This window comes from Lacerta agilis, chromosome 1 (genome assembly GCF_009819535.1).
Source record: "Lacerta agilis isolate rLacAgi1 chromosome 1, rLacAgi1.pri, whole genome shotgun sequence".
In the NCBI taxonomy this organism is placed as follows: domain Eukaryota; kingdom Metazoa; phylum Chordata; class Lepidosauria; order Squamata; family Lacertidae; genus Lacerta; species Lacerta agilis.
Genome location: NC_046312.1, coordinates 70,998,726 through 71,026,660, shown reverse-complemented (window position 1 = coordinate 71,026,660; position 27,935 = coordinate 70,998,726). Strand labels below are relative to the sequence as shown.

At 41.2% G+C, this 27,935-nt stretch overlaps 1 protein-coding gene across 3 annotated transcripts in view; it reads left to right on the top strand.

Moving 5' to 3' along the window:
* Positions 1-4,332: 4,332 nt before the first annotated feature.
* Positions 4,333-27,935, top strand: part of LOC117049459 (tyrosine-protein phosphatase non-receptor type 5-like) — a 34,252-nt gene continuing 10,649 nt past the window's right edge. Inside the window, exons 1-4 of one of the 3 annotated variants that reach the window (XM_033154139.1) lie at positions 4,333-4,416; positions 21,243-21,415; positions 21,805-21,924; positions 24,438-24,521. In XM_033154139.1, coding sequence (XP_033010030.1) covers positions 21,263-21,415; positions 21,805-21,924; positions 24,438-24,521 — 357 coding nt within the window. In that variant the 5' untranslated portion in view covers positions 4,333-4,416; positions 21,243-21,262. Of the gene's footprint in view, positions 4,417-16,669; positions 16,791-21,242; positions 21,416-21,496; positions 21,586-21,804; positions 21,925-24,437; positions 24,522-27,935 lie in introns of those variants that run through there. The other 2 variants (XM_033154149.1, XM_033154159.1) reach the window with 2 other exon arrangements.

Here is a 27,935-nt window from a genome sequence, read left to right as displayed (position 1 = left end):
CTGTGATTAATTAAGAGATCTGTGGGAACAGACTTCTCATTCATGGATTATTGTTCTAGAAGTGCACCAGCAATTTTGCAAATGGGCCATCTCTTTTCATTTTTGTCCCTTCTGTTGTCTCTATACCCCCCCCCCGCCCGCATTACTGTACAGAAGCATTTTGATTCAGCTAAATGTGAGGTTCCTTTTAACACTTATTTAGCCAAACCCTTATTAGGCATTAAAAATATAGGCCACCATAAAACATCCTGGTTTGAAACTAACAATTATATCTCTAATTTTCTCCTCTTTCACCCTTGGCTTATCTAGTTTATCTAGTTTGTTATTATTGGACTCCTTTCCATTCAATTTACTATGTAGATAGTTAAATATGGAAATGAAATACTGAGACCATTTAGATTCTGCAATTGATGGGACAGCTGATTAGTCACCAGCTTTCAGACCTCTATATACTCTCGACCAAAACACATTGTTATTTTTGTTTTGAATTGAGTAAATTGGGACCATTTTTGGATGGCATCTTTTTGTTTCTTTTTGGCCAGAACTAGGTGATATTTCCTTTTTTCGTCAAAGTGGGAAGGTTCTAGTTTGGTACGATTATCTTTGAAAATTTGGCACAATTTTTTTTAAAGTTGAAGAAATTCATCGTCGAGCCAGGGACTACTGGTAGTTCTGTTTTTAAGTACCCTGACTTTTGGTGAAGTGTTAAGCTCTTCAAACATTTTGAAGATTTCACTACTGTATATACTTCCAGAATCTCAGTACAAGAATTGATGTTCTTTAGATTAAAGAGTACCTGGTTCCTAAAATCAACTAAGTTTTTGCCCCACTGCTAGAATCATTTCCTGGGACCATTTTAGTTGGGCCATTTGCTCATGTTGACAAAAAATGTGTTGTTACGATTAGTTATTTCTAAATCAAAGCTTAAATTTATAGACATCAGCAATGATCGGTGATTGTTTTCGGTGGGCATCCCAATTCTAAAGTTCACTATCAGATTTACAATGCCACAAAGGACCAGCATATAGTCGATGACACTACATCCTGGCTGGGGGCGTTATGTAAATTCCCTGTTTCTATCACCATCTATTTAACCATTCACAATTTGTAAGTTAAAATGATTACTCAGCTCAAGCAAGCAGATACCTTCCCTATTTATAACCTTGTCTCTAGAGAGTCTTCCTAATTTCATTGAATGTGCAATATCATCAGTGGTATTCCAATTTAATACTCACCCTAGCATTAAATTGCCCACTATCATTAATGAGGCGTTTAGGTATCTATCAATCAAACTTTCAATGTAAAAGTTTAGTTGTGACCAATTCCCAACAGAGATAGTGCTTGATGTAGCAGGGAGGGATATAGACATTTATAAGCAGCCAAATATCATTTTTGGAAGTTAAAAGTAGAGCCTGTGCAAATAAAGAGCATTTTTTCTAACTGACTCCAAACCCTAGGGTGTCTTTAAACAGACCACAAAGCCTTGCTTTAGGCTGGCCCTTGGAGTTAGGTTTCGATGCAGGGATCAGTTACAGGTGGGTAGACATGTTGGTCTGCCATAGTCGAAACAAAATAGAATATTCTTTCCAGTAGCACCTTAGAGACCAACTGAGTTATGCAGGGATCGTATAAGATCTTATAACTCCCTAAATGCATTTCTCATTCATACTCAGTGAAGAGCACTCTCCTCCTCCCCCCCTCCTTCTTTCTTTCTTTCTTTCTTTCTTTCTGTCTTTCTTTCTTTCTTTCTTTCATGCTTTAGGAGAAGGTGGTAGTAACTGATGATTTAGCTGGGGAAATCCTGCAATTGTAGTACATAGAGTGACTGAATGCTTGGTAAGTTTATCGTATCTGCCATTTGCATAGAAAAGGAGCATGAAACTGTTCTCCAAATATGTAACAGGAAGGTCAGCTTTGATCCTGTGTGATTTAGCAGAAAATCTAAGAGGTTTACTACAGGTTTCTACGTGTTGGTTCAGGGGAAATCCCACATATATATTGTAACATGATGATGTCGATCCCGTGTAAGCGATGTCAGCTATATAAACTAATATCACACACAATCTTTGCACAGGATTTGTGTAATTCCTTACAGAAGTAACTTTTATATGAGAAATTTGTAAGTTGCGAAACAAGCTTTAGTAAGTCCTGCACAGTATAGAGGCTGATTACTCATATTCCTGAATTGGGCCTTTGCTTTTTAACATCCTGGCTGCCATGTTGTTTGGATTGTCTTACGACAGCCACCTCTGTAATGACAGGTGATGAAAAGAATGCTGTCTGACTTCTGTGTAAAGGAAAAGTAAAAATAAAACAAATGATTGTCTTCCTTAGCAAAGAATACAGCAAGGGCAGAGTGCCAATAAGCTACGCACACTGGATGACTAACAGGGCTCCTACACTATCAGTGTAGGCAGGGAATGTGCTACGTTGCCAACAAAGCATACCATAGGTGCTTACCAAATGCTTTTGGCCCCTTAATGCCTTTCTCAAAAATCAGATTTTTTAGGAGAATGGTGCTCATTCATGCTTGAAAAACTATTTTGATAACAAATCACTTTTAAACTGGTGGCCTTAGATTTAGTCCAGATGAATCTGTCTGAAGTCACAGGGCTAATTTGGCTTATATCTACATACAAGGCTGAAGACTGAACTGTACATTGTTGCTTCTTATTAGTTGAACAATTGCTTCTAAAGATAAATAGTTGGGCTTCTGAGCGTGTGTTCAATTTTCTTTCACTGATAAAGTATATGCAGTGTATATGTTATTGACTTGAGCAGTTGCTTCTAACAAATGCGTAATAATGAAAGCATTAAAAACAGGCATAAGAGGAGCATCCATAGAAAGTTACTTGTTTGATCTTAGAGTATAACTTCTTTCCCCTGATGCAAGGGAGATAATTTGTTGTGCTATTATGCGCTTTGTTATACAAATGCATGTTTAGTGATCTACACATGTTGTGCTGTAAGTACCTCAATAGTATGCAAATATGATGTAGAGCCCATGAGTGGGAGGTAGGACACAGTACCTATCCACCACTACATATATTCCAGGTAACTCCCCTGTGTACAGAAATCATGTGATAGAGGTGCCTGTGTGTTGAAGGTCAAAGTCTACTAATGGAGTGGGAAGTGACTATAAGGCCAGGAAAAGCCTGGGACCAACCACAGTCAGAAGGGAGTAGAAAAAGATGGTGTTTTAATTTAAATATCAAATTCTGAATTTTGCACATCCACAGTTTTCCAGTACAAAATATTTGTATTCTTATATGGGCAACATTATTCCAATGCATTGGACTAATGGCTAAAATCACCAGTAGTTTTTGTGTTGTCTGCTACTGCTGCAGTTAATTAGGTCTTGTTTTCTATCCTCATTAACTCAGTTTAGAACTTGAAATCCCAACCTCTTTTCCCACAAATGTTTAAAAGCAGAGCAGTCTCCCTTTGCTTAATTGAACATTACGATGCTCTGTCTCTGCCTCCAAGTTACCATGCGTGGAAAGCTAAATGCAAGTGTAGCATAAGATAATCTTCCCAGATAAAAAGCTAAATCTCTAACAACCCATTGTCAGGAAATGGATGGTAAGAGAAACCTGAATGGGTTGTCTTGTATTTATTCCAGGGATTTGGGGGTTCTTACTGGATATGTACAAGGTTTGAGCATAGGAAGTGGCCCTTCTTCCTGCTCAGCAATGTCTGCACAAAACAGCTGTGGCTTCCTAGTCCTGTCTAGAGATTCTGACTATTGAAACTGGAATCTTCTTCATGCAAAGAATGTTCTCTTCCACAGACCCTCACTACAGTTTTCTACCAAGAGAATGGCTTATCTTTTCAAGAAATCTTACAGAGGAAAATGTATTATAGAAATTATGGAAGAGACATGGAAATAAAAGACTATACTTTGGAAAAGAGCATAAATTTTAGATGCCACCCACTGACCACTCTCCCCTTTAAGATCCTTTGAAATAAAATAGTGGTTGCAATACAAGCAGTCATTGCATGATGCAGTCCACCAATAACATGGCCCAAAGGCCAATATTTTCCAGTTTGAGTTATCAACATTTGTCTCACTCATATCCACTGAAGTAGCTTTATAGTTTTACATTATTATGATAATTTCCCTTAACCTTCTTAAAAACACTTGGTATTAGAATACACGTTTACAAAATAAACTGAAATACATCAGCATTAATTAAGCCCCCCCCCAAAAAAAAACCACCCATGGTGCCACTGATGGTATTAAATGTTGTCTCCTTTTTTCCCTTTTCATTTCTTTCTTTCCAAAGGGTTTTTAAAGTATAAAACATTTGCAAATTCAAGATACTGTAAATTGTCCGAGAAAGTATCAGACGTGTACCAGAGGAACCATTGGGAGACGTAACCATGTGACTGAGAATTTTTACTGCTTGTCAAATGGTGAGTGCATTACTTTGGATCTTGACTTCAAAAACTTTCCCGCTTCACCATAGCGAAAATGTTCTAGAAATATTCTCAGAACATTGCAGTGTATAAGTTAGAAGCATCCTTTACAGCCTGGGCATTCTGCAAATAACCACTCCTAGTAACATGCCTCTTTTTTAAAGCTCTTGGATGTAAACTTTGGGCTGCAGAGATTAATTAATTTTTAAAAATACTAACTGCAGAAGGAATTTAAAGACAACTTAAAGAAGAAGTTAAAATATTCTTGATGGAAGTTTACTGGAAGCAGCTCTAAAACAACACTATGAGTTCAGTATCCATATTCACACCTAGAAGGTTATCTTGGTGGATCAAAATTTCAGCACCACGGACAGCATATTTTCAGCAACTGGGGAATTTTTTTACTTCCATCCATAGGGGTAAACTACTGGGACTTCTTTTAAAAGCAGATGATTATGGGTGACTGGGTGGTCTGCAGGTATGAGAGATCTATGCATACCTGAGTAAAGACTATCGTATTACACCACAAGAGCAGATGAGTGGTTGGGAGAGAATCTGCTCAGCTGCTTGGAGATTCCAAGTTAAGAGTGATACTTAATTTTCTAAAAAGTGGGAGAAGAGACCCATGTGAACTTGTGTTTCTTGCCTGGGCTCATCATGAGGGAACAGGAGTGGGAGTAATAAGAGATAGGATGCTGAGGTAGCCAGGACAAGGTTTGGTTGGGTGATTCGTGGACAATGATCCACCAAACAGCAGATTTGGCTTATGCATCACAGTAGTATCTAGGAGACCTACAGTCTTACCTATTCTGAAGATGTGATCTTTCTGTAAAGTATTTATGGCCCTTGAAATCCACAAATCAGCAAGAACTGTAATGCACAACACACAGCAGTCTTTGCTTACAGTCAACTCATTGGGGGCAGAATTTAATCTTCCTACTAACCAGTGCCAAGCTGTAAGTAGAAGTTAGGAGTACTTCCTCTCTGATGCTATGTGCCAAATAAATACATGGAAGTATTGCAGCACTTGAGTGCAGTGGTACACTCTCAGCTACTGTTTTCAGATCAGATTTTGAGAAAACAGCTAATGCTTTTACCTAAATGCACTGCTGGATCAGCTCTTCAGCAGAAATAATAGATTCTCATAAAATCTGCTGACAGTGCTCAGCTTCTGCTTGGGTTAGGAGTCAACTGGGAGTAAATCTATCCCTAGTTTACAATACCCATTTAATCAGCTGTTTTGCAGCAGGTCACCACATTATTGTTTCATGCTTATACTAATGCCTTCAGGGATACAATGATTGCATTGTAAAACAGTGTGATGTGGGGTACCCACATGGGAGCTGTACCTGATTTACAGGAAGGCAAAGGGGACTTCTGAAGTGCCATCACCACGTTCATTGAGATGTATCCCCCCCCCCCGCCCTGAGGTTGACCAATGTGATCATGTCAATCACTCATAGCCCTGCTATGTGCGAACAGGCCTTTACGTAGAGAAATAGCCAGAACATCTAATGTAACTGCTTACAATTTTCTTTTTAATATGACTGATCTTTTTAAAAATAGTATTGGATAGTAGTTTGAAGGCACCTGCCAAACCTGCTTCTGGAAGCTAATCAATCCAGTGCTTGGAAACCACATATGTGTGTATGTGCATGTGTTATTAACCTAACTTGTTTCAAATCACACTGGGTTTGCTACATGGAATTGTCAGTCATTCTTAATCCCTTTTATTACAATTCCAGCATTGTGGACTCAGTCAGTGTCTCATGGAAAATTCTTAGCATTTAGCTTAGCACTTGTATTTTTTTCAAGTTGCTGGGAGTACATTTAACACCCATCTCTCTGTGTGGAAACCTTTTTTATTTTTTATTTTGCTTTACAATATACTGGTTTCTGTTGAGCTTGGAATCTGCTCTATTTCCCTTCCTGTCTCAGAAGAACATTTTTTTACATAAATCAGCCTTCTGCAATAACAGTTGGTAGACCCTAGTGTAGAAATCTGTAAATGTGTTTATTGTATGATACTAAACCATTTTTAGACCTGTAGCCTAAATGTGTGTCTATATTCGAATGTACTGTGAGCTTTTTGGAGAAATCAGTAAGGGAAATACTGTTATTGGAAAATGTCCTGAGGGCAAAATAAATTTCTGTTGAGGGAATTGGTTGGTCAATGGAGTAACTTCACCTGCTTTCATAAGAATGATTTATGTGTTGTGATGGTGCTTCTCTATTACTGCATAAATACTGAGTAGGTGGAGAGAATCTTTTATCTAAACATTTTACACCCTGTGCTAAAAACTGGCATGAGATAGGAGATGTGTTACATTTTAATTTTAGGATTCCATGCAACTCCAGTTGCTTGATAAGCAACAGCCTATGGTTTCCTGACCACTTTGTGGATCAGGTTATAAATACTGTTTATGAAGGATGCTGTCTATAACCTACCTGCTCAGGAATAGTTTCAGGGACCTCAACTGAACTGTTTGACAGTATGGATAACTGTTTTCCAGTAATTGCTCATAGCCCTAAGTAGTTTCAGGATTCAAATAGTAATTTATTTGTGCATGCTTACCTGAGAGAGGAAAGCAGTGGGGAGAACAATACAGTGGTACCCCGTGTTATGCACACGATCCATTCCGGATTGTGCTACGTAACACAGGCGTGCTTAACACGAACCCCCCCAAACCTGGAAGTTTGCGCATTTTTGCGCTTCTGTGCATGTGCGAAGTGCGCAGACTGGTTCTGCGCACCTGCGTGTCGCACGCGCTCCAGGAAGGACTTCCGGGTCACAGAGGTCCGTAAGTCGAATGTACGCAACATGGAGCATATGCAACTCGAGGTATGACTGTAGTTTCTGATGGGCTGTCACTGTGCAAATTAGCTGTCATGGTTACCCGTATGCATTGGTAAATAATACATGGGTAATGAAGAGGGGTTTTTTTTTAACCCTGCCCAATAACAGATTTTAAACATTATTTATCATGAAGGCAAACCCTTTGGCTACACGTCAAACAAAAAGGAGATCTCATATGCATCCCCACCCCCTGCCAAGAATCTGGGGGAATGTAGATGGTTAAATGTGTGGTGTGGATGCCATGCAGTGGACATGATGAAGGAACATGCTGCAAGAGAACTTGCTGGATTACCTTACAGAAAGAAGCCCTGAAAACAATTGAGCTGATTTGCAAATAAATCAGACTGAACGCATATTTAAGCACACAATTTCAAAGTTGGGTGGTTTTGATTAGCATGAATGATCCCGTCGCTTTTAAGAAACAACCCAAAAACTGAAGTGGCACCTGATGGGGTTCAAGGACTTAAAAAGATAATAGTTTTAATTGATGACTGGAAAACTTTCTTCCCTGCCTTTCAACAGACACATATCATAGCTTGGTGAAAGTATAGGAAGAAAGTTGAAAGCAGTTACCCATTTGAATTTGGATACTGGCAAGACAACTGAGAAGTTTTAGTTGGAGTTGCTGAGTCTAGCATCCTTGGGGTGTAGTTTTGCTCTCTTTGGAGACCTGATGCAGGTTCAGCAGTTTTCCTTCCTTCCAATAGGCTGTATTTTTATATTCATAAATAAGGAAAATGTTATGAAGACACCATAAGTCTCCAGTGTATTCTCTTCTAATGAAAACTAAATCCTGTAACACTGCCCCTGGGGAACACTTGCTATGGAATGTGATGCAGGATGCTGAAGGCAATTACAAAGCCCAATGATACGTTACAGGAAAATTGGTATGGAGAATAATATCAGTGGTTCCTAGCCACAGTGGCTATGTTCTGCCTCCCCTGTCAGAGGGATTATGGCTCTAAATCCCATTGCTGAGAATCACAAGTGGTGGAGAGTGCTGCTGCACTCTGATCCTGCTTTCCTTGGGCATCTGATTGGCTATTATGAGAACAGAATGCTGCACTAGATGAGCTTTTGGCCTGATCTAGCAATGTTCTACATACATTTGTGGGGACACCTTTTGTCTAATTGAAATCACTTGGCATTTTAATTTTGCAAGCGATTTCACAATTGCAGTCATCATTTGCACTGTCCTTAAAAAATGGAATATACAGCTAAGTATGTACAAATATCATTAAAATGTGGTTCATTTTGCTGAGGCAATGGGAAAATATGTGTTCTTGAGAAATTCTTATTATGGAGGCCTCCAGTGAAGTGTTAAAAAGGGGAGGGAGGAAAAAGGATATAATACATGAACATATACAGTGGTGCCTCGCAAGACGAAATTAATTGGTTCCGCGAGTGTTGTCGTATAGCGGAAATTTCGTCTTGCGAAGCACGGTCGGAGGAAGCGTGGTTTTACAAAAAAACAAACAAACCACAAAACATTTTCGTTTTGCGAGTCGTGGCCATAGAAAAATTCGTCTTGCGAGTCACCCTTTCATTAGTGAATGCCTTTCGTCTAGCGAGTTTTTCATCTAGTGAGGCATTCGTCTTGTGAGGTACCACTGTAGAATAAAATCAAATAACATACCCCTAGGTAATGAAATCACTGATAGTAATACACATGCATCTTTTAAAATCCCACTCTGCAATGTAAAATGTGCTCAGCTTTGAAGAAATGTAAGCCACAACCTGGCTCAAGACACTTGTAAAGCAAGGTATGGACATGTGACTAGCTTTGGGAGGGAGATGGAAGGGGGCGTAATTTAGACTTCACACTGGAACATACATCCCATTCAAAACAACATGATGCAGATGAACTGCATCCTCACTTGGATATCGCTCATCATTAAGAAAGTTATATACAATGCTGTTTGTGTATGTTAATCCCTTTCCTTGGATTGTGGTGGTGATCCATTCACATTGGAAAGATGCTTAGAAAAGAGGTTGACAAACAACCTATACAGCTATACAGCAGCGGAGAAGTAAAGCTTGTTTAGGATTAGGAATAACAGAATAAGAGAAGTACTGCTATAGATTTGTGCCTATTAACATCAACTACATTTTCAAAGGCCAAAGCTATTTACATTTTAAAATTAAATTGCTCTCTTCTTTTATTATGAAATACAAAGAAATGCTGCAGTACTGCAGAGGAGGGAAACAATTAATTAAGTTAAATACATTATCCACACTCGTGTTGTTGTTTGTTTCAGCAGCATAAACACAGCATGACCTTCAAGCTTTAGTCCAGTGTTCTACCTACAATTAATCAATGGCTTTCTCTGAATGCTATTGTCCTGTTTGCAACAATAAGATCTCCTACCTACATTAACTGGAGAGCTTGTTAAGTGAAAATTCAATCGTTTTTTTAAAAAAGAGTCAGTAGGCAGTCGTGTTGGCATAAGTGTTACACCTGTTTTCTTCCATCAGTCACAGAAGCCACACACCCTGCAGATTTTGAAATCAAATGACTGCTACGGCACAGTCCACAAGGTTCTGCAGAGAAAAACACGAATTCAGGCATGCCAACATGAAGCACACTGTCCTTTATTTATTTCATGCTTCTGGTGAGAGCTTTGGACATGGTCCACTGTAGAAAAGCTGCAGCTTGGCTCTGACTGGGCATTCCACAGAAGAGTTGTGAGTTGGATCAGCCTTGATGTGAGTGTCGGTTCAGGTGATTGGATGCTGCAGTTTCTGGAAGGCACCAGGGCCTGCCATTGCTATGCTATGGAAAGCGTATCATTGGAAAGGGTCAATCACTTGTCCTACCTGGGCAGTTATCTTTCCACAAGGGCTGACATTGATGCTGAAATCCAGCATCGCCTGAGCTCTGTGAATGCAGCTTTCTACCAATTGAAGCGCAGAGTGTTTGAGGACTGGGGCGTTAGCAGGGAAACCAAAATGCTTGTTCACAAAGCTATTGTACTACCAACCTTACTGTATGCTTGTGAAACATGGACCACTTATAAACAGCATCTCCAACTCTTCGAAAGACTCCATCAATGGTGTCTTCGAAAAAAAATTACGTGTCACTTGAGAAGACAAGCGAACTAATGCCAGTGTACTGGAAGATCACCAGTGTCAGAGCAATGATTTTTCAACATCATTGGACTGGTCATGTTGTTCGGATGCCTGATTATTGTCTTCCAAAGCAACTACTCTATTCCAAATTTAAAAATGGAAAACGTAATGTTGGTGTACAACAAAAGAGGTTTAAAGACTCTTTCAAGGCAAATATTTAAAAATGTAGTATAAACACCAACAACTGGGAACCACTGGCCTGTGAGCGCTCCAATTGGAGAACAGCCTTTGAAGATGCTCGAATTCAGGACAAAAGGGAGAAATGTGCTAAGAGGACAAACTCTCACCATGATCAACTCCTGCCCAGAAATCTATGTCCCCACTGTGGAAGCATGTGTTGATCCAGAATTTGCCTCCACAGTCACTTATGGACTCACTGTTAAGACCGTGTTAATGGAAGATAATCTTACTTGGCTACGAGTGATTGCCAGGGAAGAAGCAGTTATGGGCTGCTGCATAGATACAAACCTATCATGGCAATCTAATCTAATTAGCTGCATCAGCAGCTGGGGAAAGTTACCCAGGGCTATAAATTTAGAACATCTTAGCAAGGGAACTTACCGTATTCCATGATCAAGAGGGGAGCCTCAGCTGACAAAACATTTTAAGTACAAAATGTTCAACTTCCTTGAAAACATTTCTCTTGAAGAAACCTACTCTAAATTAACTACCTTCCAGTTCTATACTATTTAAAATTGATTCTGCTTGTACTTTTGCATGTTTAGATATCAAAGTTAGTTTAAAAACCAATGTCTATTTTATGGCATGATCCTAGTGATCTTAATATGGAAGCAGGGAGCCGAGGCAACCAATGTACCCATTAAAGATATATGAGGCTGCATTTGAAGTGAGCTACATGGCAGGAATGGTATAATTGGAGGTACCTAAAAATAAGAATAATTAACCAAGCCTTTGAAAACCAAAGTCATATGTCTATAGCTGTCAAGCGTATTGCATGCTACAGTCTTCTGTAAATGGTTTAAATGAAGTCTAATGGTTTGATCCTACGTGTTGTTGAGAGAGTAGATGTTTCATAGACTAGCGCAGGGGTCTGCAACCTTTAAGACAAAAAGAGCCACTTGGACCCATTTCTGAAGAGGAAAAAACAACTGGGAGCCGCAAAACCATTGCGGCCCACAAAAATATAAACACCCAGAAGCTCATAGCACAATTTAGACAGGTAATGATGAGCAGGTAATGAAGGCAAAATTGCAAATTATCACGAAACGCACCGCCCCCCCAGCCAAACAACAAGCACTGTATTAAAGGAACCATCCGAACGCCTGACGCTGCAGGGGCAAATCTAGAAGGGGAAATCCAACCCCCCAGAATACTTCCGCCCCATGAACAGCACAAATGCAACCCTAAAAGTTTAGCAAACTTATGCAAAAGCAAACAGCATGAACACTGCCCCAATCACTATTGGCCAGCAGAGGGGCTGGGCAAGGCAGCTGAGAGGGGCTGAAGCAGGGGGGCAGATCACGTCCCCCCTGCAGGCGCGGGAAAACATTCCTTCAGAATGGATAAAACCCTTCTTTCAGTCCATGGGACTCCCGCTTCTAGGGGGGGCAGGGGGCTTCTAGGGGGGGCGCTGCCCCCCCGTCGGTACGCCCATGCTCGGGCCCCTTTCGCCACACTGCTTAAGGGAAATCTCCTGCGCGCCCCCGAAACAGAGCCCAGGACCAGTCGTCCCCTGAGCTTTTTCCCGCACCCATCTCATCCCGTTGGGCCGCCCTTAGCTGAACAGCCGGGCTTCCTTTTCCTTCCCAGACTGCCACATGTCCTGGAGCCGGGCCCTTCCACTTTTTTAAAAGAGGGCTTCCCCCTCGCCCGCCGCCCCTGGCCCAGCCCGCAGCTGCCTCCTTACCTCGTCGAGTCGTCACGCCTCGTCGAATCGCAGCAGCCAGCAGCTCCACCAGCAGCAGCCAAACACAAGCGCCGGGACAGGCACCAAGGAGGGAAGCTGCTGCAGTCTGCTGCTGCGCCTGCGCTGGCACGAAACGAGGCACGCATGAGCAGCACAGCCGCCAGCAAGGTAGAGAAGTGGGTGGGCGCAGACGGGCCAGCAGCGCGGCGCAGCGCCCCCTACATTTCGGCGCTAAACGCACCGGCCCTGCCCGGAGCCGCGGCAAAGTTGCAAAAGAGCCGCATGCGGCTCCGGAGCCGCGGGTTGCAGACCCCCGGACTAGCGAAAGAATGAAGGTATGTGAACAACCTTGGCTTAGCTACATTTCCAAAGAATGCAAGGATTTTCACTTCTACAGATGCCATCTAAAAATCCATGTATATTGCTAGTCATATAAGAAGGCCATAATATTATGTAAAGTATTAGATTGCACAAGAAAATGGAGCAAGGAGAAAATATAATCGGGAGCTCTTCCAAAGTTGTGATGTTTTAAGCAAGATACAGGTATAGACTATGGAGTCAGCAGGAGTTGTTGCAGTGACTCATGAGAAGGCATTTTTTTGAATCACAATTTGAAAGCTGGATTGGGTTGGATGATATCAGGCAAGACCGCAAGGTAAACAGTGGCAGTAATGGAAAAATTGTCCCAGAAAGTATTAATGAAAGAAGGCTATGAGCAAGGGGTGTGTGTGTAATAGATTAATTATCCATTAAAATGCCATAAGACCCCAAGACCCAGAAACCTATATGAGGACCTTTTGATTATGTTAAATCATAATCCCCCCTCCCAGGGGAAAAAAACGTGCAAACCAATGTATAATCCTGCTGGGATCATAAATATACTTTACTGAAAGCAATGATGTGCTGATGATACATAAATTTGAAGTAAAAGCTTCATTGTAATGGGTATTTCAGAAGTTCACTAACTGCTTTATAAACTTCTGTTTTCAGAATAGGAACAGCTTCATGATTTTAACTACACTCTGCATTACTGCAAACCAACCGCATGGTTTCAGTAATGATGAATAAATAATCACGCCTCTTTTCACGCAGTTGTACTTACACAGAGAAGAGTTACACACGGACACTTTTTTCTTCTAAAAAAGTTCAAATTCCAACCTGTGCAGTCCTTCATACTTATGTTGGCAAGCTCCAGAATAATATTACAATCTTCCCATTGTTCTTTGTGGTCTGGTTGCTATGGCACTGCTCTAGAGTGCATATGGTAACTATACCAAGGAGTGAGCTTTTGAAGCTACATTCTGCTGTCAGTTGATGACCCTAAATTAAGTTCTATAACCCAAACTGTAACCACAGGCCCAATCTGTCAACAGCTAAACAAATCACATTTTTTTTCTAGAAGGCCCTTGCATTTTAGTTCTGCCATTCTGTTTTGGCATCAGAATTCGGCTCTTGTGTTAAGGTTTTTATCTTTAATCTACCTCCTACTTTATTATCCTTGTTTCAACTTTATTCAATCTCCGTGAAGTGGGTACAGTACTTGAATGCTTACAGATGTAGTTTTTATTTTAGCTGGAGGATTACAGAGCTTTTGTGTGGCTTTGCATTTTCAGGGTTGAGAGGCTAGGCAACTGATGTGGTAAGAGCAGCTGAACTGACAGCCCTTCGCTGCTGGGTTTTTGTTTTGTTTTTAAAAACAAAGCTCAGAAGTCCATCACCAAATTGCCTCTAAGTACTGAAAAACACTGAATGCTGCATAACAACCACACACATTTGTTTTAGCTATTGCAAAAAAAACAACAACCCACCAACCCTACACTGTTCAGCAATAATTGGCCAATGTTAGCTGTCCAAAAGAGAAATGGGGGCTGCTAGGAAGGACAAAAGGCATCCTTGAAGGAAGTCCCAACTGAAAGACAGCAAATGCTAATCATTTGTACTGTAGTGAAACCTAATATTCTTCTGTTTTCTCATGAGAAGCTCATATTTCCGACATCATATTCCACACTTTTTTTTTTAAAGGAAAGTCAGTTTTTCAAAAGGTCTAGTTGGGGTTTGAAATGATGCATCTATTGTCAAAGATGCCCATAAGAGGAAAAAGACCAAAAACAAAACAAACCTGTGTATATAGTCTAAACATGTGTGGAGTACTTTACAGGGTTGTTCAGTTAGTTCAAACATTCGTTTCTTTGACTAATGCTTGAACTAAAATTCCCCTTTGAGAACTTTAGTAAGGAGGACTCCCTATCTTCATTTAATTCTTCTGCTTTTAAGTGGTAAATGCAAGCAGCCAACCATAAGCTACACTTTGTACAGGTTGCATAACGCTGATTTGTAAGCTCACACATAGTGCATTATGAATTCATTAATGGCAGGTTGCAAATTGACAAATAAAGTAACACCACCTCTTTCAAGCTTTTAACAGCTGAATTCACAACCACAATGAGAAATTTAGGTCCGTGCATTGTGAGTGGATGAGATTCAAATTCCATATTCATGTGTTCCACATTCAACAATATCGGAGAAAACAGTGGTTCATGTGGAAGGAGCAACAAAATTGTAAGCCCCAAACTAACCTCTTTGCTTGTTCATTAGGGAACCAGCTACAACCGTTTCCCTGGCATCCAAGCTATACAGTTCAGTTTCTTTTTCTTAGTTACATTTTGTTCTTTTGGCATGCTTGTCCACTTCCCTCCTCAAAGAACCACAATTCTTTTTTTTCATCAATTCCACGGAGGCCCAAGACTCTACCAACTAGGTCATGCTTAGATCATTGGTATTTCTTACTTTTCCTGATAGTTTTGCACCACCCAAAATAATTATCTTTTTTCTTTTCTTCAAAACATCCAAAAACTCTTAGATTTTGTTACCTTCCCCCCTTCATTTTTTTTGTTACAAATAATGAAACATCTTGAATGAACTGATAATATGTAGCATAAAAGAAGGGCTACAAAATGACAACAGGTTCATGGAATAAGCCACATTTTCCTACTGTTAATACTTGTTTTGTGACCTGTCGGCCTCAGCTGGATGTGGAGAGGTTCTGTGCTGCAAAAGATGGAACCTCGCTCTGAGAAGGGGCAACCAGCTCACTTTTCAAACTGTGACCCCTTCCCCCCCATTAGCCTTGGAACAAAATCATACAGTGGTTTGAATTATGGTGCTCCTGGTGTCCTTGTCTTTTCCTCCCACATTGGTGACCTATGTTTACGGCACACCAAGACCAAAATACCAACACGGCTTGCAAATATAAAGAACAATTTTACTTGATTAAACACACTAAAGTGCAACATGCATGTCAAAGCCTGGAGATACTTATAGATAAACAGTCAACTAACGGCACAACTCTGCCAATAATGTATATAATAACAACGTCATAGCGCAGTGCAAACATGCAAGTTTTCCTGCAGATAGTTCTCTATTAGAAGCGCAAAGTCATGTAAATGGGAACGGTCACAGGAAAGGATTCTTCACATAGCCATGTGTAGAGGCTGGGGTCATGCATGAGTAGCGGATGCAAATGAACACCTCCTCTGTAGTGAAGTTGGAAACTCTAGGTGACTTCTGTTTCAGTGTATCTGAAGAAGTGTGCATGCACACGAAAGCGCATACCAAGAACAAACTTAGTTGGTCTCTAAGGTGCTACTGGAAGGAATTTTTTTATTTTTTATTTTGTTGGAAACTGTGTTTCTTGCAAACTTTTGTTCATACCAGAGTGTAGCATTGTGGGAGAAATGGAGCTGTGGTATTATGGGAAGTGGTTGTTTGGCCCCCTTAAGATGAACTCCTCTGTCTCTAGGAGTGTGAGTTAATTGCATCCTAGCCAGGATGAGATGTTTTCCAGTTTGCAATGCAGATTTACAATGCAAAAGTGAGAACCTGTTACAGGTAGATAGCCGTGTTGGTCTGCCATAGTCAAAACAAAAGTGTATGCACACTTCTTCAGATACACTGAAACCGAAGTCACTAGACCCTTATATATAGTGAGAGAGTGAGAAGGGGTATTACTCAGAAGGGTGCTGGGAATGAGTGATTGGCTGATAGGTGTGGAAAACCTGTTGAGGACTGTTAACGACTGCAATTGGTCTTACAGAAAAAGGCAAGGGGTGAGATGGCTAAAGATAGCTTTGTCATGTATAATGAGATAAGAATCCAATGTCTTTGTTCAGACCAGGTCTCTATCAAGCACTTCACAAACTTAGGAGCCTGGTACCTTTCTACATGGGAATTTAAGGAGTGCCCTTTGTTCTTAAGGTCTCTGAAGACTAAACAAGGTTCAGCTGTTTGATCTCCTGACACTCAGGAAATATAGTTCCATCATGCAGCCATTGGTAAATTCGTAATTAACCTAAAGAAATGATTGCTCTCTAATTTGCACCTGATGTGGGATTGTGGAGGATAAAGGGTTTGGGAATTCAGATGCAAATTGCAGAACATTTTGTCCTGGTGTTCGCCTGAGGGCGTTTGCCAGTGAATGGACTCTTGACCACACGCTATGCTATGAGACCTGGTTAATTTGTGAGTATGTTTTATTTAGTCATATTTTACAATGTTTTCTATTTTCATGTTTGTAACCTTCTAAGAAATGTGCAAACTTTTGAGTTGTTTTTTCAATAAAGCCTGAAAAGGACTTTTGCCTTTTGTATTGTAATAAACAAAATTAGCCCTTATTCCCTTATGGGGTACACAAGAGCCCTTTGTAGGTTCTCCATCTGTAGGAGAATATAACAGAGGCCAACCAGAGAAGATTGAGAAGCAAAGTCTTCATTATCGCTGTTGCAACAGGGTGACTTCCCCTCACACACAGGAGAGCAGAGGAGGGACCTAGAACAAAGGCCAGCCTGCCCTTATATAGACATTTTAAAATTCCCACCCTGGAGTCCAAGACCACCACCCCCAGATACATCATGGTTACATCATGAAAGAGGAGGTCTGGTGGCAGTAATCTGAGCATCCTGGACCCTGCCCCCTGCCTCCTCTTGCCCTCCACCAAACACCCACCAAGTGAAACAAAAGAGACATTTACATTTCCCTGTTTCCCAGCCAAGTTAATCACACCCTTTTGTCTTCATCTGGGTTTGTTATCTCTGGAATGGCTACCTGTCTGGGACTCAGGTATTATCAGAATGCCAGAGATTATCACTCAGACAGAGAGCTGCTGAGTAGCTGGAGGGGCAACTCCCCCCCCCCTTTGTTCCTGAGACAAAGAAATACTTGGGAGTCAAAATGGTTGGGAGTCAAAATGGTTTCAGGGCTGTTATCCTGTGCTGCTTCACACGTGTGGCCTTGTTTGCTTGGCACACTTACAAACATTTATTATATATATATAACTCCTCAATATTCTTACAACAGTATTCTGTGCCATTGCCTGGAGAAGCTAAACTGGTGCTTAGCCACTTGGACACCTACCTGTTGAATTTCTGCCTGCGTCATGGTAAAGTGACTCAGGGCTGAGCAAACCCAGTAAACATGGGGGGGGGGTTCTCCTCCTTCAACCCCGTTCAAGGAGGGTTGCCCAGAGAAAGGAGGTGGTGGCAGTTCTACCGTTTGGCTTGTGTTTTGCAACAAAGAACGGACTCTTCCCCTGCTTGCCCAGTTCCTGCCAGTGCCTGGGGGAGTGGACTAGAGGGACGGAAGGTAGCCCGTTCACTACACCATCCCTCAGCAAAAGCAGTACAGTAGATCAGAAGAAATGTACTCCGAATGATAAGCAGGTTTCACAACAGCTTCTTCAGTTCACAATACTATATACTTAACACGATACACCAAGAATATAAGATCTTCACAGGCATAGCAGTCGAAAAAAAATTGTCCAGTAGCACCTTAGCGACCAACTAAGTTTGTTCTGGGTATAAGCTTTGGTGTACATGCACACTTCTTCAGATACTCCCCTCTAGTGGCAAGATTATTGTGTGCATTCAGCCTCTTAGAAAGGTAATTTCTCAGACTCTCACTGGTGGCAGCCAGCATGGCAAACGATCAGGAATGATGGGAGTTTTAGTGCAGCTACATTTGGAGGGCCAACGTTTCCCTATGCCTGCTGTAAAACATTATGGGATGTTCCAAAATTTATCTTTAGGAGATTAATAAAGATGATATGGTTACACAGTGGTAGCAAATTTTTATATTGCTAATGGAAGAATGGAAATGTCATTTCAGTATGCTATACAGACAACTCTGTGTCGTCTTCTCTTACTTTTTCTGTTTTACCTTGAGAATGAGCTCCAGAACAGGGAGCCAAAATTGAAGCCACTTGAAAGAGATGAAACTATGGATCTGATGGGCTTATGCAGGTTTTCCCCTGAAGGAAAAGCTTATTCCATTGCTGTTTCCTTTTTTTAGAGAAAACTTTGAATTTCTGCATGCCATTCAGCAGCTGAAGGAATAGAAACCCTTCTTTCATTTGTCTTGTATTACCTTTACAGGAAACATTTAGTGCCTTCATTTTAAAGGGACTTTGCCTCAGTAGATGATTTCATAATCTCCCCCACCTCAACCTTTAGAACAAATTCTTCTCTCAGGGTTTCATAATTCCTCATTTCCTTAGGGGGGGATTTTATGTCAGAAGAAATTTTCTAATTTCCCTTTTCATGGATTCTTTTTTATGTTCAGAAGAGTTGTTCCTTCTTAGAGGGGTGCCTTGCAAGAGTTTCATTTTAAAAGAAATTATATGTGTCCAAATAATTTTGGTGATTTCAGTGGTTGCCATTCTTCAAGGATTTTATAAAAGGGATGTCTTCGAAGAAACACTGGCCTATGTTTGGTTGGACTCATTCCAAGCTTTTCCACCAAACATTCCAAGTTTCCCAGCAACATAGTTTATCAAGTCCTATCTTAAGTCTGCCTCATCTAGGCTTTCTCTGCTGCTTCTGAAGTTGTGGGGTGCTCACCTCACAACTCCAGTAGGGAGCTGAGTCAGCATCTTTGGGCTACTCTAGCAGCCATGCCTCACCTTCTCTGGCACAGCTGTGTCAGATCTAGCAAAAGTGTGGGAGTTGAAGCTGTTTCCAGCTGCCTCTCCATATATATAACAAAGGTTGAATATAACAAGGCTTGATCTTCAAGAGAAGCAATGGGAGTTGGAGATGCTTTAGTTTTTACTTACACATTGCTCAGGAAAGCAGCTGCCACAGTTTTGTTGTGCACGCACACACGTGTGTGTAAGTGTGTGAAAAGACACACAGAGAGATACATGTTAAGTGCATGATCACCAGTCAGTTTTTAGGTGCCTCGTCCCAAGGATGGAGACAGAACCCACTGGAGAAAATGCATGGGAAAAGAGAACATTGCTTCGTTCCCTTCATCTCTTGTTCCATATGAAATGACAGGTGGACTGAGTGGGAGCAATGTGAAAATTAATGTGGAGAGGATTGGTGACTCAGCAATGACTGTAAAGTCAAGCAATCTCCTCAGACGTTTTGGCACACAGCTACTCTTCAGCTTGTCCATAGATAACAATAGGCCATTTTTGTGGGTGGGACCAGGTAGGAGAGGGGTCAGGAGGAAGCGGTTGTTGCTCACCATCACAGAGGAGGATTCTTAAGTAGTTTATCTGCAGTTTTATTCGGAGGCCAACAGAGGAGAGAAGGAAAGCTATGTTTCTGTTTCAAGCACTCAACAGTTACATCCCAGTTCTACAACCAACTCTCACATGCTCCAGCTATGGGAGCTTGTTTTGAGCAGAACAGAGTAGTAAGAGTCAGTGTGGTGTTGTGGTTTGAGTCCTGCTCTAGAACCAGGGAGACTAGGGTTCAAATCCCCACTTGGCCGTGAAGCCTGCTAGGTGACCTTGGACCAGCCCTTACACCACAGGCTAACCTACCACACAGGGTGGTTGCGAAGATAAAAATGGAGATGGGAGAACCTTGCACACAACCTTCGGCTCCTTGGATGAACAGTGGGATGTGAATGTAAAAAAATAATGCTGGTAATATAGTTTTGAAACAGCTGCCACTGAGAATTATAGATTTTTGATCATTCAGGGAAAAATAATAGAATGAACAGTGTCTGGACTTGCAGGTAAAGGTAAAGGTATCCCTGACTGTTAGGTCCAGTCGCTGACGACTCTGGGATTGCAGTGCTCATCTCGCTTTACTGGCTGATGGAGCTGGCGTTTGTCCGCAGACAGCTTCCGGGTCATGTGGCCAGCATGACCAAGCCGCTTTCTGGCGAACCAGAGCAGCACATGGAAACGCCGTTTACCTTCCCACCGGAGAGATACCTATTTATCTACTTGCACTTTGACGTACTTTCGAACTGCTAGGTGGGCAGGAGCTGGGACCGAGCTACGGGAGCTCACCCTGTCGCAGGGATTCAAACCGCCAACCTTCTGATTGGCAAGCCCTAGGCTCTGTGCCAAATCTTATGTATGCCTGGGAACCTGTAGTATGAATGCACTACATCTGTTTTGGACGTTTCATTGAGGAGGTAGTATAAAATTCCATGGTGCCCTTTAGACACACACTGTGTGATTTATTAGTGTAGTACTGCACAATCACATTTGGGCTGGAAGCTCTTTTATTGGTTCTGAGTGAGCACTTCAAAATGGCTAGTTGAGTTTATTATTGTAAGAAGTACATGTAAAGGTGTAAAGCAAAGCATATGATATCACACAGCCCCAAAGGAAAGAACTGAAAACTGAAGTACATACTGTAAATGTACTAAATTGCAAAGTAGGAAAAGAGTTAAATCGCAGCTTATTAATGAACAACAAAACCCTGATTCTGTTGCTGGTGGGGAGGGGAGGGGCAATGGGTTGTTACATATCCACCCACACCACATTTCTCCTATGAAGGTAGCATGGATTAGTGTGGTATTCATGTCTCCAGCTGCAGTTACTAACTGGTTGCTGGCAGGTACCTGACAGCTTTTTTTTGTCCGTCTGCATATGTAGCTCCTGCAGCCCAAGCAAGAGCGAAAGGCTTGTATTGCTGTTTTATTTCCTGACTGGTTTCATTTGCGCACTTGAAGGTCTTTCGAAGCCAGCTGTGATGGAACCACCAAATGGAGCTGATGAGCAGCACGAACTGCAGAGCAAGGCAGAACAATCTCAGAAAGATTCTGCGAGGAGGACTCCAGAGCATAACTGGGTGGCTTGGTGGAGCGGAGGAATTGCGTATCTGTTCGCCCTGTCACAGATATTGGTAAGGATTCAGACTTAACTCAGATAGAGATCGCTTTTTGGAAAAAAGAGAGGAGGACAACATTGCTTTTGTTTTTTTTAGATTCATACATTTTAGGGGCCAGATTTCCCACATCATATATGCTGATATAGCTGAAATTATGTCAAAAAGCTGTGCCATATTACAACCAGGTAATAATCTGTTCGTCTTTTTATTCCAGTTAACGTATGCAGCCTTCAAAAATGCCTGGGTGATACAAAAACAATATTTTTTTGGATTTTATCTTTATTTGCACTTTAAACAAATGAACAAATGAAAACCAATTGATTATGCAGGCTTGAAATTAAAATGAAAAATTTCACTTTCCTGATGATGAAAGCTCATGATGAATTATTTGATTGACTGCACAGGTTATCTCCCTTATGTTTTGGTATGGTGGCTGTGAAACAATCCCAGAGTTTCTGAAGGTTTTTGAGATTTTGTCCGATTTCCTTACTTCGCCTGGACAATTGTTCACAGATTCTGAAAAGGTATGTTCAGTGATATCTCTATCCTTTAATGCAGAACATAGTGGTTCCCAACCTGTGGAATGATCTTTCATCAGATGTCAAAGAGATAAATGATTATACAACCTTCCATAGACACCTGAAGGTGTCCCTGTATCGGGAAGCTTTTAATGTGTGATGTTCTGTTGTGTTTTTGTATACGTATTCTGTTGGAAGCCACCCATAATGGCTGGGGCAATTATTATTATTATTATTATTATTATTATTATTATTATTTTATTTTATTTTATTTTATTTTATTTTATTTTATTTTATTTTATTTTATTTTATTTTATTTTATTTTATTTATTCACTCTAGACTTGCCCATTATTATCCTCCCTTTCCCATCTTTCTCTCAGCCATCTCTTGCTTTAGCTTTCCCTTGGGAGCTTGGGGGAGGATCTGTGCCCTCTGGCATGTTTCCTCTGACCTAAGTGTCACTCCCACAAGTGAGGAAGTTGAGGAAGTTGGATTAACCGTAGAGGGCACCAAAATTCAATTCCCTTCCTCCTTCAGGGCATCCCCCACTTTAAGTGTAACACAGGCCTCCATGGATGACGGGGGCGGGGGGGGGGAATGAAGGGGAGGAGAATTAAGCTCTCCCACTTCCTTGGCTCAGTGCCACTGTTGAACTCAGGAATGTGTCTTGCTGTATTCACCGCCTGAGTAAAAAAAAAAAATCCCTCACAATGCCTTCAGAGAAAAAGTGAAAACTCTTATATATAACAGTTCAGCCCCTAAAGCTATTGTGAGGGATGGGTGGCAGCCACTGCAGTCCCTCTTAAGTCAGGAAACAGCTCCATGGAGCCAGCTCTGGGGAAAGCCTGCAGCCAGTATGGACAGGGGCTTCCCAGATAGGTGCTGAGGTGGCAACAGCTCAATGTGCAGATGTGGAGCTGCCTCACTGCAGCTGAGTGGTGAATAGATTTCACAGCCCCTCTGTTTGAACTGGGCACTTCCTGGCTTAGGTTTCATCTGTAAGCTGCCTTTGGAAGGTAGGGTTTTAAAATGCATTTAAAAACCTGCAGTGTAGAGACCAGGCACACCTCTATGGAGACAGCGTTTCACAGTCTAGAGTCCACCACAAAAAGCCTTGTCTTCACATGTGAGCACACATAAAGGGTTCTGATGCATATCCCAATGCCTGGCAGCCTTGTATGGCTGAAACTGGACTTCCAAATAACTTGGTTCCAAAGCACTTAGAACTGAGCTGAGAAATGCACTGATAACCAGCTCAGCTGGTACAGAACAGGTGTTGCATTCTCTTATCACCTTGCCCCCACCAGCAACAGAGCAGCAGCATTCTACCTCAGTTGGAGTTTCCAGATCATCTTCAAGGGCAGCCTCTCATAGAGTGCATCACAGTAGCCTAATCTGAATGTGACTGAAGCATTGATTTACTTAGGCAAGGTCCAATCTTTCAGGATAGGATTGTAGTTGGTGTACCAGCTTGAGCTGGTAAAATGCGCTCCTAGCTACAGACACTACCAGTGCTGATACAAACAGCATGGTGTCTAGGAGGACACCTGAGCTACAACACTGGTCCCATTTAGCACTGGTCATACCAGTCCACCCAGATCAGCCACCCATCCCACCCATAGCATTGTCTGCATTAGACCAGCTTAATTCTAAAGTCATCCCCAGTTCAGGAGTTCTACAGCCTCCCTGAGATTTGCAAATGGAAATGAGAAATAAAGCTGGGTGTCATCACCCACATATTGTTGACACCAAAGCTCAACCCTCATGTGTGGAATTGCTTCCGCAGACAGAGCAGTGCCTTTTAAGTGCATGTTTTCTTAATGTGGGACCTTGGAGATATGGGATCAGATCTCCCATCTCTGTAAAATAATTTAAGAACAGAAATGGGGATTTGGTTGGAACTCTGACAATAAGAGAGGGGGCAATCCTTTCTTCCTGGATCCCTTTCCTGTTGTAAATTGCCCCCTTAATACTGTCAATGGGACAAATGGTTTCAGAGGAAACCCCACCTTTCCTTTTCACAACAGTCCCATTCCAATCTGTTCCTCCAAGCTGTTTTATTTTTCTTTAAAGGCAGATGGTCTGATCAGCGACCTTCAGTGTCTTCCCTAGTGTTGTGCTTGAGTTATGATGTCATGTGCTAGGAAGTAGTTTCAAGTCTGATTGATCCTCACACTACACCACAAAAGAAGCACCAAGCAGAAGGAAACAATTCAGAGACATTTGGATCAGTGGTTAATCACTCTAGTTTTAGGGATAAATTTTGTGTAAGAGATAGTAGAGTCGGCATTTCTGTCCTGTTTGATGATAGTAATTGGAAAATTTGGAATGGTGGTCTGAGTTTGAGTTACAACATTTGCTTTGAATTTGAGGTGTTTGCATATAATGAAGGCTCTTGATTTCTGGCCACGGATTTTTAAAAGGGATTAACTGGATAGGCAATTGAACAGCAGTGCTAGGAACATTTGGACCTTTAAATACCCTCAATTAACCTATACTGGTTTGTGTTGTTTTGTAGGACCTGAAAAGAGATGGGGGTATCATAGTGCCTTGCTTCCTGCTGTGTTTGGTTTCCTTTGGCTTGGTACTCCTAGGAATATTGGTAAGCTAACGTCTTGAATTTATTCAATTCCGATTAAAGAATTTGCTAAACAAATTGATACCTTCCAAGTTCCCTCAGAGTGTCATGCTGATGCATTTCATGAGAAAGTTTCTAATGCCCTAATAAGCATTAGCAATTCACATGCACATGGTTTGAGCACGTAAACATTGCTACATATATATTGTTGTTAGGCTCATTCTGGGGCATGGGACAATTGCAGGATTTTCTCTGGTAACTTGGCAGGAAGTGTATTTAAAAACCACTCACTAAGGATGGTAATTAATGTTAATACCTCTCTGTGAATGAGAATACTGATGTGGGTAGTGAGATTAGCTTTGCTGTTCAATTGCATTAGCTTTTTGCTCAGGCTTTTCTTTGCAAGATGTATTGTGAGATCAAATAAAAAAGCTTTCAGAGAGTGGTGTAATAGTGCACATTAAAGTGCAAAAGACAGACTTCTAAATTGACACTGAACTGTATAAAATCACCAGAACTTGTACAATGAGCCACTCCAAGCCTGAAACAAGCCAAATCAGAATAAGCACAGTGTGATGTTTTTGTTATGATCGCTCCTACTGAATTTTCTGCAGTTTCCCCAAACTGCGTTTCTCGCCGTCAGAGTCAATTAAGCACAGCAACAAAGAAACAAAGTAGTCGAGATTATTATAGGTGTGCAACAATGTTAATACATTGCTGTAAATTAATTTATGTTACATCAATTCCCTCAGTTTGCTTAGTTGGAAAAAGCCACAGAGTGGGGATGGATTACTGAAGTGATCCCATGGTAGGACATATCTGAGATCACATCAATGGATGAATAAGAATACAGGTTTTACATACTGGGGTAATCTGTATAATAGTTCATAATTTGAAACAAACAACATTTTAACCAAGAAAGGGGCGGGAGTAGGGCAACAAGGACTTATGTTTAATTTATGGGATGTTGAGAGCAGCTGTGTGAAAGAAGTTGGAATTTGCCTTCTTAAGCATCAAAAATTATAGTACAGTCAAACCTTGGTTCCCGAACGGCTCCTTTTTGGAACGTTTCAGCTCCCAAATGCTGAAAACCCAGAAGTAAATGCTCTGGTTTTCAAACGTCTTTCGGAAGCCTAACATCCAACGTGGCTTCCGCTTGATTGCGAGAAGCAATTGCAGCCAACTGGAAGCCGCGCCTCGGTTGTCGAACATTTCATAAGCTGAAAGGGCTTCCAGAATGGATTACTTTCGACAACCGAGGTTTGACTATATCCTGGAAAGGGATAGGGACAGTTAAATAAATGCAGGACATGGTCTTTTATTTATTTTTTAAACTCCTCCTGTCAACAGTACTATGAAATATGAATTCACTTTCCCTCTCTCCAGAAACTTTCCCTGTTCCCCCACCTCACTATGTAGCAGTAGTGCCTTTGGCAGGCAGCCTGACTTTGAATTCTTTAGTGCTTTATGGCAGGTTCAGGAGTGGGGAGTGAGGAAGGTGCCCTTTGTTCTTTCTTCTGTCCTGAACACCCCCCCCCCCCCGTTGAATCAGTCATTTGCTTCAAGGCAAGCTGTAGCCCTAAACAGGAGTACACATGTTAAGCAGGGGTAGGGAACCTAAGGCCCGGAGGCCGGGTGCGGTCCAATCGCCTTCTCAATCCGGCCCACGGATGGTCCGGGAATCAGCGTGTTTTTACATGAGTAGAATGTGTCCTTTTATTTAAAATGCATCTCTGGGTTATTTGTGGGGCCTGCCTGGTGTTTTTACATGTGTAGAATGTGTGATTTTATTTAAAATGCATCTCTTGAGTTACTTATGGAGCATAGGAATTTGTTCACCCCCCCCCTCAAAATATAGTCCAGCCCACTACATGCTCTTAAGGATGGTGGACCGGCCCACAGCTGAAAAACGTTGCTGACCCCTGTGTTAAGGGCTAAAGACATACTACAACATTTTTTGTGAGCCCTCACTTATTCTACAGCAGTCATGTCCAACAGGTAGATCATGATCTACTGGTAGATCACTGGATGTCTGCGGTAGATCACTGGCTCCCCCCAAAGAAGCTGAACAATTGTGGCTCCCCTAAAAGAAGCTCAACATTTTACCTCCCCCCTAAAAAAACTCAACAACTTTGACCTGAACCCCAAAAAAGGGTAGATTACTGCCAGTTTTTAACTCTGAGTAGATCACAGTCTCTTGGGAGTTGGCCACCCCTGTTCTACAGTAATATGTCACACTTGTTAATTTTAGTTTTATTTCAAAAAACAAAAATTCTGTTGGTATCTTGTGAGATACAGAAAATGTAAGGAGTATATTTCCTTTGACTGGTCAAAAAGTCTTACAACTTAGCCAGAATAAAGGGTAATACATATGTGTAAAACAGTGTTTAGGAAGTAAGGAAATGCTCTGGACCAAGGCTAGTGCTTTGCTACAACTTCCTGATCTTTGTGCACTTCATGTTTTACATGTTCATTATAGCAAATGCTGGTTAAATACCATTGTCATAGAGATCCACAAGACTTAAGTACTTCTCAGACTTCTTGTTCACAATAAACCTGAGTACTGATGTGACGATGCAACAGTATTATTTTTGTGTTGGTTATCGCATCCTTTAGCATAAATGTACAGTACAGATTTTCCCTTTTCACAGAGTTAGGATATATTTACACTGCAGACTTAAACCAGCTTAACAGTAATATATTCGCCCTAGAGAACTCTTGGATTTATAATTGCTGAGAAAAGAAAAAATCACAAACTTCACCTCACCAAACTACACTTCCCATGGTTATTTGGGAATGCCACTGCTAGAAAACTGATACACGTTTGTAGAATAGATCACACCTTTGGGTACTGCCAGAGTAACACTTCTGTCACATTTTATTTCCCTTCACTTTTCTGTTGTGGCTCAACAATATCAATTACAGTTTTTGACACATTGTTTTAACTTCTGCTAGAAGAAATCAGGTCAAAATTAACAAGGTGTCTTGGCAAATAGACGCAGAAGTACACTGGCACAAATTTACACAAATAATGAAAAAGAATAAAACGCTCTAAAAATGAAGGCAGAAAATGAAAGACAGTGACCAGGAAAAGGAACAGTTGAAACTTCTCTGAGATGAAGTGTTTGAATTTTGCATACATTGTGAAAAATTGATTTTACATAAATAAAAGGGAGTAGAATGCTAATGGTGGCAGAACATGGACTGATGTATGAACTGAAAAGCACTTGTGTCATTCTCTTTAGCAGATCATATAAGAAAAAAGCCCTGTTGGTTTGGATACTTCCTTAGAGGACAGGGAGAGGTTGAAGTCCTGGCACTTTGCCAGAGATTAGAGGCAGCACACTGTTTTAAACAGTGGAGCCCTTTGAGCAAGCTGTTAAATTGTGGATATTCTGCATTGAATAAAAACAGACTTGAGCTTATCCACACAGGTTA